Below are 14,764 nucleotides of genomic sequence, written 5' to 3'. Positions count from 1 at the left end.
CTTCCACAATTCCCATTACTCTGTACTGTTGATCCCAAGTATTTATACTCATCCACCTTCGCCAACTCTACTCTCTGCATCCTCACCATTCCACTGACCTCCGTCTCGTTTACACACATGTATTCTGTCTTGTTCCTACTAACCTTCATTCCTCTCCTCTCTAGAGCATATCTCCACCTCTCCAGCTCTTTAACCTGCTTCCTACTACAGATCACAGTGTCATCAGCAAACATCATAGTCCACAGGGACTCCTGTCTAATCTTATCTGTCAACCTTTCCATCACCATTGCAAATAAGAAAGGGCTCAGAGCCGATCCCTGATGTAATCCCACCTCCAACTTGAATGCATCCGTCACTCCTACCGCAGACCTCACCATTGTCACACTTCCCTCGTACATATCCTGTACAACTCTTACATACTTCTCTGCCACACCCGACTTCCTCATACAATACCACAGCTTCTCTCTAGGCACCCTGTCATATGCTTTCTCCATGTCCACAAAGACGCAATGCAGCTCCTTCTGGCCTTCTCTAAACTTCTCCATTAACATCCTCAGAACAAAGATTGCATCTGTGATGCTCTTTCTTGGCATGAAACCATACTGCTGCTCACTAATCATCACCTCACTTCTTAACCTAGCTTCCACTACTCTTTCCCATAACTTCATGCTGTGGCTCATCAATTTTATTCCCCTGTAGTTACTGCAGTCCTGCATATCCCCCTTATTCTTAAATATCGGCACCAGTACACTTCTTCTCCACTCCTCAGGCATCCTCTCACTTTCCAAGATTCCATTAAACAATCTGGTTAAAAACTTCACTGCCATCACTCCTAAACACCTCCATGTTTCCAAAGGTATGTCATCTGGACCAACAGCCTTTCCATTTTTCATCCTCTTCATAGCTGTCCTTACTTCCTCCTTGCTAATCCGTTGCACTTTCTGATTCACTATCTCCACCTCATCCAACTTCTTCTCTCTCTTGTTCTCTTCATTCATCACCCTTTCCATCTGCTCAACACACCCTTCTCTCTTGTGAGCATGTTTCCATCTTTATCCTTTATCACCCCAACCTGCTGCACATCTTTCCCAGCTTGGTCCCTCTGTCTAGCCAATTGGTACAGGTCCTTTTCCCCCTCCTTATTGTCCAACCTCTCATATAACTCATCATACGCTTTTTCTTTAGCCTTGCCACCTCTCCCTTCACCTTGCGCCTTATATCTTTGTACTCTTGTCTACTTTCTGCATCTCTCTGTCTATACCACTTCTTCTTCACCATCCTCTTCCTCTGTATACTCTCCTGTATTTCCTTATTCCAACTCCAGGTTTCCTTTTCCTCCTTCCTCTTTCCAAATGTCACACCAAGCACCATACTTTCTGTCACCCTTACTACATCTGCTGTAGTTTCCCAGCTGTCTGGTAACTCTTCACTGCCACCCAGTGCCCATCTCACCTCCTCCCTAAACTCAACCTTGCAGTCTTCCTTTTTCAACTTCCACCATTTGATCCTTGGCTCTGTCCTCACTCTCTTCCTCTTCTTGATCTCCAACGTCATCCTACAGACCACCATCCTATGCTGCTTAACTACACTTTCCCCAGCCACCACTTCGCAGTCTTCAATCTCCTTCAGATCAACTCTTCTGCCTAGGATGTAATCTACCTGTGTGCATCTTCCTCCACTCTTGTACGTAACCCTATGTTCCTCCCTCTTCTTAATATACGTATTCACCACAGCCATGTCCATCCTTTTAGCAAAATCCACTATCCTCTGACCTTTTTCATTCCTCTCCTTAACACCATACCTACCCATCACCTCCTCGTCTCCACTGTTCCCTTCACCAACATGCCCATTGAAATCCGTTCCAATCACTACTTTCTGTCCCTTGGGTACACTGTTCATCACTTAATCCAACTCACTCCAGAAATCTGTTTTCTCACCCATTGCACACCCAACTTGCGGTGCATATACACTAACAACATTCATCATCACACCTCCAATTTCCAACTTCATAATCATTACTTTGCCTGAGACTCTTTTCACCTCCAAAACACTCTTAACATACTGTTCCTTCAGAATAACTCCTACCTCATTTCTCCTCCCATCCACACCATGATAGAGCAATTTGAATCCACCTCCAATCTACCTGGCCTTACTCCCCTTCCATTTAGTCTCTTGCATGCACAATATATCAACCTTCCTTCTCTCCATTATATCTGCTAACTCTCACCCCTTACCAGTTGTACTGCCAACATTCAAAGTTCCTACCCTCAGTTCCACTCTCTTTACTTTCCTCCTCTCCTCCTGCCTCCGGACATGTCTCCCCCCTCTTCTTCTTCTCCTTCTTCGGCCAACAGTAGCCCAATTTCCGCCAGCACCCTGTTGGCTAACAGTACTGTTGGCAGTCGTGTTAACCCGGGGCTCGACCGATCCGGTATGGAAATTAAGCAAGGGTGCACAAACCTTTGCATGTCACTGTAAAAGAAATGACACACACCTCCCACAAATCAAAATACCACTTTTATAATGAAGCTCTAATTCTCTTAGATGACATATCAGTGTCATTGTTTATTAAATTTTACAATTATTAGTTGTACTTAATTGTTTGTTGTTGTGAGAAAAATGAAAGTGAGAAGATAATGCAGAGAATAGTTAGGAGTATATTGCAAATTAACTTTACTCAAACACATTTATTAGGGTTTTAAAAAGTGTGCATATATTTCATTTACATAAGCTGCTATTTTTCTTATCCATCCATCCATCCATCCTCTTCCGCTTATCCGAGATCGGGTTGCGGGGGCAGCAGCTTGAGCAGAGATGCCCAGACTGCCCTCTCCCCGGCCACTTCTACTAGCTCTTCCGGGGGAATCCCGAGGCGATCCCAGGCCAGTCGAGAGACATAGTCCCTCCAGTGTTTCCTGGGTTTTCCCTGGGGTCTCCTCCTGGTTAGACGTGCCCGGAACACCTCACCAGGGAGGCGTCCAGGAGGCATCCTGTTCACCTGCCCGAGCCAACTCATCTGACTCCTCTCGATATGGAGGAGTAGTGGCTCTACTCTGAGCTCCTCCCGGATGACTGAGCTTCTCACCCTATCTTTAAGGGAAAGCCCAGACACCCTGTGGAGGAAACTCATTTCAGCCGCTTGTATTCGCAATCTCGTTCTTTCGGTCACTGCCAACAGCTCATGACCATAGGTGAGGGTAGGAACGTAGATCGACTGGTAAATTGAGAGCTTTACCTTATGGCTTAGCTCCTTTTTCACCACAACAAACAGATGCAGAGCCCGCATCACTGCGGACGCCGCACTGATCTGCTTGTCGATCTCCCGCTCTATTCTTCCCTCACTTGTGAACAAGACCCCTAGATACTTGAACTCCTCCACTTGGGGCAGGATCTCGCTCCCAGCCCTGACAGTGCACTCCACCCTTTTCTGGCTGAGGACCATGGTCTCAGATTTGGAGATGCTGATTTCCATCCCAGCCGCTTCACACTCGGCCGCAAACCGAAGATCACTGCCCGATGAAGCAAACAGGACAACATCATCTGCAAAAAGCAGTGACCCTATCCTGAGCCCACCAAACCGGACTCCCTCAACGCCCTGGCTGCGCCTAGAATTTCTATCCATAAAAGTTATGAACAGAATCTGTGACAAAGGGCAGCCCTGGCAGAGTCCAACTCTCACCGGAAACAGGTTCAACTTTCTACCGGCAATGCGGACCAAGCTCTGACAACGGTTGTACAGGGACCAAACAGCCCTTATCCCCAAGCACCCCTCCAAGGATTCCCAAAGGGACACGGCTGAATGCCTTTTCCAAGTCCACAAAACACATGTGGACTGTTTGGGTAAACTCCCATGTGTCCTCTAGGACCCTGCCAATGGTGTAGAGCTGGTCCACTGTTCCGTGACTAGGACGAAAACCACACTGTTCCTCCTGAATCCGAAGTTTGACTATCTGACGGACGCCCCTCTCCAGGACCCCCGAAATAGACTTTTCCAGGGAGGCTAAGGAGTGTGATCCCTTTGTAGTTGGAACACACCCTCCGGTCCCCTTTCTTAAAGAGGGGGACCACCACCCCGGTCTGCCAATCCAGAGTCACTGTCCCTGATGTCCATGCGATGTTGCAGAGGCATGTCAACCAAGACAGTCCTACAACATCCAGAGCCTTGAACTCCAGGCGTATCTCATTCACCCCCGGAGCCCTGCCACCAAGGAGTTTTTTGACCACCTCAGTCCCAGAGATGGGAGAGCCTGCCTCCGAGTCCCCAGGCTCTGCCTCCTCATTGGAATGCATGTGAGTGGGATTGAGGAGGTCTTCGAAGTACTCCCCCCACCGACCCACAACGTCCCAAGTTGAGGTCAGCAGTGCACCATCCCCACTATATACAGTGTTGACACTGCACTGCTTCCCCCTCCTGAGACACCGGATGGTGGACCAGAATCTCCTCAGCTTCGAGGGGATTCTGTTTTCCCCCTAATCTTCAAATAAAGATGAGTAAATAAATCCCATTATGTATTGAAAATTGCAACATTCCCCCGCATGCTGCACACTGTGTTTATTTCCCAAACCTATATGGAATAACTCAAGTATCAGGAGAAGCAAGCACAATGTCTTAATTAGAAACTGGAGAACAAAACAAAACTGTAAAAATGATTGAGCAGAGGGTATTGAGAGTAGGCAGGTCAGAAAGTTCAGAAACTTGATATTTGCATCTTCCTATTTTCTGCAGTTGACCAGAAGATCAAAATATTGACAGCTGTTGTAGTGGCCGAACAGAGAGCTTTAATGTGAGAGGAATTTGGTGAGGCCATTTGAGTATTTTTTTTGTAAGGTTCTGACCGGACATTGCCCCAGCTAACTGAGCAAGGGTGTAGAGAGGGTGAAACATTGTAGTCATCATTGGATATAGTTAAATGAGGTTGCAACTGTCTGTAAAAACTGTTGTTTTAAGGCTGCAGTGATGAGAGAAATGAGAACAAAAGTTCAGACAGTACTGGATATTGTGGCTTTGTTTTGATCAATACACCTCTGCAGTACTACATGGGAAGCTGGAACAGTACCTTGAGGCTGGATGAGTGTGTGATCTTTTCAGTCTTCCATGAGATTCCAGTATTTGCAAAGGTAGATGCATAGGAGATGTTGAGCAGAGTTGATTCTCTTCTGCAGTGAAGCACCATGACAAATGCTGTTCTGTGCTGTTTCAATTTTTTTTGTAAGTAGGATATCATCTGTGCATCTATATTACTTGATGATGATGATGCATTTTGTATTCATTTTGACATTTGTCACTAAATTATCATGTTGTTAGAATGAGAATTGGCCTCTCCAAGTCTGAGGTCCTAATCCTCTTCTAGTGGCTTGCGTTCTGTAAGTAAGGAGAAATTTTCTGCCTCATGTGAAATAGTTTATTCACCTTATAGGCACCCCCTTCCCTTACATGGCATGAGACCACTGAACTGGCTGGGTCTGCAGCTGCCGGGTCTCAAAGATTAGTACATCAGAAGAAGTGTTGGTGAAAAGTAAATTGATGCCATCTTTGAATTAATATGGAGATTCTGTCATTGTCTGGGGTGAATTTTAGTAAATGTTGTAGGGGCCTGGCAAAATGGAAAGAATGATGACAGCTGAGGAATATAAGCAGAATGTAATGCATCATACTGTATCTCTGAGAAAATGACACTTATTGGTACTTAAAGTACTGGAATACTGACCTTGAAATAAATGAAGCTGTGTCTGATCGCTTGGTCAAGGAAAACAACAGAAAGCAGCCAAAGTCAAAATGAATGTTATGGGAATTCTGCAGTTGGACTACTTGAAAAATTTAGACAGCAGTGTGGCAAATTATGTCAGTCAAGAATTTTATTTTAGGGGAGGCCATATAAAATACTTAGCTGTTTTACAAATACAAGACATTTGTGTGTGTTTTTTTGTTTTGATTAATGTGTATTTAATTTTTTTCAGCTATTATGTACTATAGTATGTTCATGATTAAATGAACAGTCCAGATGACTAGCTTTAAAAATATATTTCTTCTGAGGTAATAGATTTTTGTATAGTACTATATGTACTTTAGTTGTTGTCCTTAATTTGCAATTAATAGGAAAGTTTATAGGATACATAAGACATGATTTGGTGACTCGCTGTGCAAAGAGCAAGAAATGCTGTACTTAGTTTTGAGATTATATCTTTATTTGGAATGAAATGTGCAAGATGGCAAGCTATACTGATGGAATGCAATTACCTGCAAACCACAGTCAACCATGCACATGCTTTTTTCCAGGTTATACTTAAAATTTTTGGTTAAATAAGTAAACAGAATTAAGCCACATAAAACACTACTTTACAGTGGATGCTTTTATGATTTGCTGGAGTTCAAAATAAATGTCATTGATCTGTAGGTTTGCCTCATTGTTATTTTTATTAGCTGATCAGTTAAGTTTGAGTTTTTTAAGAGTTTACCTAGACTCGGTGAAAATAAAGTAACAGTTTGTCTAAGACGGAGATAATAAATTCTTAAAAAAAAAAAAAAAAAAAACAACGTTGAAATCAAAAGCATGGTAATTAAAGTGAAATGTTCAAGGACAATGCTGTATGGTTTGCTGTGTATATTAGAATAATACTAAAAAAATTTTCCCCAACAGACTTCCAGATAAGCTTGCTGTAACATGGCCCGATGGAGATGAGCTAAAGTCCAATGATATCCTCTCTGCTGGAACTCCAATAGGTATGTTTTTATTTCTTTTTAAAAGTATCACGATTTAGGCTTCCAGTTGAGTTTAACTTTTCTGATGGGAATGGACCAATACAGCTCATTGGTACTCCTGTCAGTCCAAAACCTCCTTCTTTATATGTGTACTTGGAATCGGCTCTATCTTATGTTTTTCTCAGAGTACAAAATGAGATCTATACTTAAAGTTCAAGAAACAGGAAATTTTAGGTGTAAAGTATGTAAGTTCCAGAATTATGGGGTAGATTGTATAATATCATTAAGTGACTGAAATCTTATTCTTAAACAAAATATGGGAATAGTATGTACTTTTAGAAAAATATAAAATGTAATTTTTTTGCTGTTGCAATGATAACGCTTGTTGTGCAAAGCAGTCTCAGCTACATACAGTTGTGCTTGAAAGTTTGTGAACCCTTTAGAATTTTCTATATTTCTGCATAAATATGACAGATAGATACTTTATTAATTCACATTCTCCAGCAGCAGCATACTGATACAATAAACAATATTAAATTAAAGATTGATAACAATGCAGGTAAAAAACAGACAAAAACTTTGTATAATGTTAAATGTTAACGTTTACCCCCCCCCCGGGTGGAATTGAAGAGTCGCATAGTTTGGTGGAGGAACGATCTCCTCAATCTGTCAGTGGAGCAGGACAGTGACAGCAGTCTGTCACTAAAGCTGCTCATCTGTCTTGAGATGATACTATTTAGTGGATGCAGTGGATTCTCCATAATTGATAGGAGCCTGCTGAGCGCCCGTCGCTCTGCCACAGATGTTAAACTGTCCAGCTCCATGCCAACAATAGAGCCTGCCTTCCTCACCAGTTTGTCCAGGCGTGAGGCGTCTTTCTTCTTAATGCTGCCTCCCCATGACCTAAAACATCATCAGATTTTGAGATTTTGCCACTCACAAATATCTAATATTCGATAATTTTCCTTAATAAATTAATGACCAAGTATAATATTTTGTCTCATTTGTTTAACTGGTTTCTCTTTATCTACTTTTAGGACTTGAGTGAAAATCTGATGATGTTTTAGGTCATATTTATGTAGAAATGTAGAAAATTCTAAAGGGTTCACAAACTTTCAAGCACAACTGTACATAGCATTCATGTACCTGTCAAATTTCCTTGTGTAAGATCTTTATGTTCATACTGGTTATTCAGGGTACAAAATGTATTTCCAATAGAGCTGCCGTGTTCAATTTTGAAAGCAGAATATTTCCTTTTTACATCTCTTTAGTATGAGTATTCGTCCCTAGCTCCCTCTTCAAGTACTATTTAGTAGATCTCCTTTTGATCTTGTATAGCACCATGAGCTATATTCCTTGTATGAAAATGTGCAATAAAAATGTTGATAATTTCAGCAGTTGCAGCCTTAAGTCTGTGTGGATAGGCTTAGTTGGTTGTACACATTGGGACACTGAATTTTTTTCCCATTCTTCTTTGTTAAATTATTCAAGCTCTAACAGGTTACATGGAGATTGTAAACTGAACAACTCTTTTCAAGTCCTGCTGAAAATTATGTTTCCGATTTAGATCTGGACTCCAGTTCAGCCACTGTAAGACATTAACATTGTTTATGCTTGGGGTTGCTGTCTTGCTGAGAAACAAATCTTCTCCCTTAGGCACAGGTTTCTTACAGACTGCATGATTTCCCCTTATTTTGCTGCATTAATTTTACTCTCTACCGTCACAAGACTTCCAGGGACAGCTGCAGAGAAGAACCCCCACAGTATAATACTGCAACCTCCACTCTTCTCAGTGGTTATACTATGTTTTTAGCAATGTACAGTGTTTCACTTACACCAGAAAGCTCCATTTTGGTCCCTTCATACTGTAGAACCTTCTTCCAGCCAACTACGGAGTCTCCAATGCTCTCATATAAAGCCTACTGTAGGCAGATTTACAGGCCTATATTAGTTTTTCCATTTCTTACTGATTGATTAAATTACAATCCAATGGATATTCAGTAATTCGGATATTTTTTGTATTCGTCCCCTGATTTGTGCTTTTCAGCTACCTTTTCACAGAGTTGCTTGGTGTGTTCTTTTTGTCTTGATGGTGTAGATTAGGCAATTATAATTCAACAGAAGTTGGTACTTCCAGATACTGGTGCATTTATACTACAATCAATTGAAATCCCTTGACTTCACACAATTGATCTCCATTTAACTAATTTTGTGATTTCAAAAACCAATTGGCTGCAGCAATGATAATATAGGTGTGCCATATTAACTTAATGCTTAATGCTATAATGCGATAATTACTTTATTTTATATTTAGTGTTAATTCAGACCACTTTGCAGAGACCTGTTTTCATTTTGACATTAAAAAGTCTTTTTTGGCTGATCAGTGTCAAAAAGGGTAATTAAGTCCAATGTGAATTCAATATTGTATAAAAATAAAATGTGATAACTTCCAATGGGTGGAGTACTTTATATTGGCGTTGCATGTATATGCAGCTCACACATCACTTGTTGTTTACGCCATTTTTAATTTTTTCCCAGTTGCACTTTAGGTACATCACACGTCAAACAAAACTCAAACATTACATCTACTGTTTGGAAGTTTTTCAAATAAAGAAAATCAATTAACTTTGCAAAAACACCTGTAGACTAGTTAAAAGATAAGTTCAGTGTTTTTCACTCATGGTATATAATAATTTGCCATTGTTTTCTACAGTGTTTTAATTATTTTGTACATTTTTTAAATTTGAAAGTAAATAAATTTAAAAATAAATTGCGCCTTCTTGTGTTTTAAATTGGATCTCAAGGAGCAGTTTGTCCAAACATGAAAACAAAACCTGTAAACTTACCAATTTTCCTTATACAGGTGCTGGTAATAAAATTAGAATATCATGACAAAGTTGATTTTTTTCAGTAATTCCATTCAAAAAGTGAGACTTGTATATTAGATTCATTCATTATACACAGACTGATGTATTTCAAATGTTTATTTATTTTAACTTTGATGATTATAACTGACAACTAATGAAAATCGAAAATTAGAATATTGTGAAAAGGTTCAATATTGAAGACACCTAGTGCCACACTCTAATCAGCTAATTAACTCAAAACACCTGCAAAAGCCTTTAAATGGTCTCTCAGTCTAGTTCTGTAGGCTACACAATCATGGGGAAGACTGCTGACTTGACAGTTGTCCAAAAGTCGACCATTGACACCTTGCACAAGGAGGGCAAGACACAAAAGGTCATTGCTGAAGAGGCTGGCTGTTCACAGAGCTCTGTGTCCAAGCACATTAATAGAGAGGCGAAGGGAAGGACAAGATGTGGTAGAAAAAAAGTGTACAAGCAATAGGGATAACCGCACCCTGGAGAGGATTGTGAAACAAAAGCCATTCAAAAATGTGGGGGAGATTCACTAAGAGTGGACTGCAGCTGGAGTCAGTGCTTCAAGAACCACTACCACGCACAGACGTATGCAAGACATGGGTTTCAGTTGTCGCATTCCTTGTGTCAAGCCACTCTTGAACAAGAGACAGCGTCAGAAGCGTCTCGCCTGGGCTAAAGACAAAAAGGACTGGACTGCTGCTGAGTGGTCCAAAGTTATGTTCTCTTATGAAAGTAAATTTTGTATTTCCTTTGGAAATCAAGGTCCCAGAGTCTGGAGGAAGAGAGGAGAGGCACAGAATCCACGTTGCTTGAGGTCCACTGTAAAGTTTCCACAGTCAGTGATGGTTTGGGGTGCCATGCCATCTGCTGGTGTTGGTCCATTGTGTTTTCTGAGGTCCAAGGTCAACGCAGCCGTCTACCAGGAAGTTTTAGAGCACTTCATGCTTCCTGCTGCTGACGAACTTTATGGAGATGCAGATTTCATTTTCCAACAGGACCTGGCACCTGCACACAGTGCCAAAGCTACCAGTACCTGGTTTAAGGACCATGGTATCCCTGTTCTTGATTGGCCAGCAAACTCGCCTGACCTTAACCCCATAGAAAATCTATGGGGTATTATGAAGAGGAAGATGCAATACGCCAGACCCAACAATTCAGAAGAGCTGAAGGCCACTATCAGAGCAACATGGGCTCTCATAACACCTGTGCAGTGCCACAGACTGATCGACTCCATGCCATGCCGCATTGCTACAGTAATCCAGGCCAAAGGAGCCCCAACTAAATATTGAGTGCTGTACATGCTCATACTTTTCATGTTCATACCTTTCAGTTGGCCAACATTTGCTAAAAATCCTTTTTTTGCATTGGTCTCAATTGATATTCTAATTTTCCGAGATACTGAATTAGGGACTTTCATTAGTTGTCAGTTATAATCATCAACATTAAAAGAAATAAACATTTGAAATACATCAGTCTGTGTGTAATGAATGAATCTAATATACAAGTTTCACTTTTTGAATGGAATTACTGAAATAAATCAACTTTGTCATGATATTCTAATTTTATGACCAGCACCTGTATATTGTCTTTAAATTAAAATATTCACTATGTTAGATAGCACAAAAGGATCCCTGATTATATATTTTTATGTTTGTGTGTGACAAAAAGTACAGTAGTCATGAACCTTGTACTGTAAGAATTATTGTTAGAATTATAAAAAATAAGGATTTATCAAAATCCCATCTGCTTTCTAAAACCAATTTTTTCTTGGATACGTTTATTGGGAAATAGTACTTATTTGGGTAGCATGAAAAATTACTTAGTGATTAGTCAGTATTGTTCAGTATATTTAAGCAGTGAGGGTAAATCTACATGTATACAAGAAAACATGCAACATACTCTATACACAAGGTACAATAACTACAGTTCAGGTTTGGTGAGATTTTAACACTTCTGTGATGTCATTCTTGTATGTCTCAAGTCGGAAATAGTAAAATAATAAATCATAAATTTATAATTGATGAAGTAGATAGATAGATAGATAGATAGATAGACACTTTATTAATCCCAAGGAGAAATTCATATACTCCAGCAGCAGCATACTGATACAAAAAAACAATATTAAAATTTAATAAAAATGTAGGTAAAAACAGACAATAACTTTGAATAATGTTAACGTTTACCCCTTTCCCCCCCGCCCCCCGGGTGGAATTGAAGAGTCGCATAGTTTGGGGGAGGAACGATCTCCTCAGTCTGTCAGTGGAGCAGGACAGTGACAACAGTCTGTCGCTGAAGCTGCTCCTCTGTCTGGAGATGACACTGTTTAGTGGATGCAGTGGATTCTCCATAATTGATAGGAGCCTGCTGAGTGCCCGTCGCTCTGCCACGGATGTCAAACTGTCCAACTCCATGCCTACAATAGAGCCTGCCTTCCTCACCAGTTTGTCCTGGCATGAGGCGTCCTTTTTTTTTATACTGCCTCCCCAGCACACCACTGCGTAGAAAAGGGCACTCGCCACAACCGTCTGATAGAACATCTGCAGCATCTCATTGCAGATGTTGAAGGACGCCAGTCTTCTAAGGAAGTATAGCCGGCTCTGTCCTCTCTTGCACAGAGCATCAGTATTGGCAGTCCAGTCCAATTTATCATGCATCTGCACTCCCAGGTATTTATAGGTCTGCACCCTCTGCACACAGACACCTCTGATGATCACGGGGTCCAGGAGGGGCCTGGGCCTCCTAAAATCCACCACCAGCTCCTTGGTTTTACAGGTGTTCAGGTGTAGATGGTTTGAGTCGCACCATTTAACAAAGTCCTTGATGAGGTTCCTATACTTTTCCTCCTGCCCACTTCTAATGCAGCCCACGATAGCAGTGTCGTCAGCTAACTTTTGCACGTGGCAGGACTCCGAGTTGTATTGGAAGTCCGATGTATATAGGCTGAACAGGACCGGAGAAAGTACAGTCCCCTGCGGCGCTCCTGTGTTGCTGACCACAATGTCAGACGTGCAGTTCCCGAGACGTACGTACTGAGGTCTGTTTGTAAGATAGTCCATGATCCATGCCATTAGGTATGAACCTACTCCCATCTCTGTCAGCTTGTCCCTAAGGAGCAGAAGTTGGATGGTGTTGAAGGCGCCAGAGAAGTCTAGAAACATAATTCTTACAGCAACATTGCCTCTGTCCAAGTGGGAGAGTGATCGGTGTAGCATATAGATGATGGCATCCTCTGCTCCCACCTTCTCCTGGTATGCGAACTGCAGAGGGTCGAGGGCGTGGCTTACCTGTGGCCTCAGGTGGTGAAGCAGCAGCCGCTCCATGATCTTCATCACATGTGACGTCAGAGTGACTGGCCGGAAGTCATTCAGCTCACTAGGACGTGATTCCTTTGGGACTGGGGTGATGCAAGATGTTTTCCAAAGCCTCGGGACTCTCCCCTGTTCCAGGCTCAGGTTGAAGATACGCTGTAGAGGACTCCCCAGTTCCAGCGCACAGACCTTCAGCAGTTATGGCGATACTCCTTCTGGACCTGCTGCTTTGCTGGCATGAAGTCTCCTCAGCTCTTTGCTCACCTGCGCTGCTGTAATTGTGGGTGGGGATGTCTCTCCTATGCTGGTATCAGCAGAAGGATGAGTGGAGGGTGTAGTACTTCGAGGTGAGAGTGGATTAGGGTGGTTAACCTGTTAAAGAATTTGTTCATTTGGTTTGCTCTCTTCACGTCTCTCTCGATGGTGGCACCCCGCTTCGAGCTGCAGCCAGTGATGATCTTCATCCCATCCCACACTTCCTTCATGCTGTTATTCTGCAACTTCTGCTCCAGCTTTCTTCTATACTGCTCCTTCGCCACCCTGAGCTGGACTCTGAGTTCCTTCTGCACGTGCTTGAGCTCATGCTGATCACCGACTTTAAAAGCCCTTTTCTTCTGATTCAAAAGGACCTTGATGTCACTTATAATCCATGGCTTGTTGTTAGCATAGCAGCGTACTGTTCTTACTGGAACTACAGTGTCCATACAGAAGTTGATGTAGTCAGTAGTGCAGTCAACAACCTCCTCAATGTTCTCACTATGTGATCCCTGCAGGATATCCCAGTCTGTAGTTCCAAAGCAGTCTCTTAGTGCCTGCTCTGCCTCAGGGGACCACTTCCTGAATGAGCGTGTGGTTGTAGGTAGCTCCCTCACTCTTGCTTTGTAGTGAGGCTGAAGCAGAACCAGGTTATGATCTGCTTTCCCAAGTGCAGGCAGCGGGGTGGCGCTGTATGTGTCTTTAACGTTTGCATACAGTAAGTCAATAGTCTTATTTCCCCAGGTGTTACAGTCCACATACTGGGAGAAGGCAGGTAATGTTTTGTCCAGCGTCACATGGTTAAAATCTCCAGCGATTAGCACAATCGCCTCAGGGTGCTGCGTTTGTAACTTGGCAACAGCAGAATGGATGATGTCACTTGCTATCTCCATGTCAGCCCGAGGAGGGATGTAAACAATAACAATGACATGTCCAAACTCTCTGGGCAAGTAATAGGGATGCAAACTTATGGCCAACAGTTCGATGTCCCTACAGCATAGAGAGCGAGTCCTCCTCCTTTGTGCTTCCAGCAGGTACTTGCGTCTCTGTCCGCTCTAACAGTGCTTAACCCGGGTAGCTCCACATTAGCATCTGGGTTGGTAGTAGTTAGCCACGTTTTCGCAAAAGCACAACAAACTGCATTCTCTGTAGGTTCTGACATTTTTCACCAGCGCAGTCAGTTCGTCGATCTTATTTGATATTGAGTTCACATTTCCCAGGATCACAGAAGGCACCGAAGGCTTAAAATGCCACTTTCTCGCAAGCCGCTTCATTTTTAGCTTAGTGCCGGCTCTGCTGCCACGATACCGCCTTCTTACCTCGGCGGGTACATAGGGAACCACACCGACACTGGCATTTCTTCTCAGCACTTGAAGTTGACTACTTGAATAGATCAGTCTCGGCGTGTAAAAATCCATGTCCACATTATAAAAGTAAAAGTGTCCAGGGAACGAATCCACATAAAAGAAAGTGATAGGAGTGATCAATAAAAAATAATAAAGAGAAAAATAAAAGGTAAAAAAATAAAGTCGTACGCGGAGCATGTGCATGTGTGTACTGTATAATATTAACAAAAAGAGCAGCTTACTACTGAAAACGGCAAATATAGGAGTGAGTGG

At 42.2% G+C, this 14,764-nt stretch overlaps 1 protein-coding gene across 1 annotated transcript in view; it reads left to right on the top strand.

The window, feature by feature from the left end:
* The window catches only part of smchd1 (structural maintenance of chromosomes flexible hinge domain containing 1), a 509,382-nt gene that overhangs the window by 183,828 nt on the left and 310,790 nt on the right, over positions 1–14,764 (top strand). The window contains 1 exon segment of the mRNA XM_051928888.1: positions 6,639–6,721. Within this exon segment, the coding sequence (XP_051784848.1) occupies positions 6,639–6,721 (83 nt within the window).

The sequence above is a fragment of the Erpetoichthys calabaricus genome, chromosome 6 (genome assembly GCF_900747795.2).
Source record: "Erpetoichthys calabaricus chromosome 6, fErpCal1.3, whole genome shotgun sequence".
In the NCBI taxonomy this organism is placed as follows: Eukaryota; Metazoa; Chordata; class Cladistia; order Polypteriformes; family Polypteridae; genus Erpetoichthys; species Erpetoichthys calabaricus.
The sequence above is the reverse complement of the archived record's forward strand: the minus strand, read 5'-3'. Positions and strand labels throughout refer to the sequence as shown.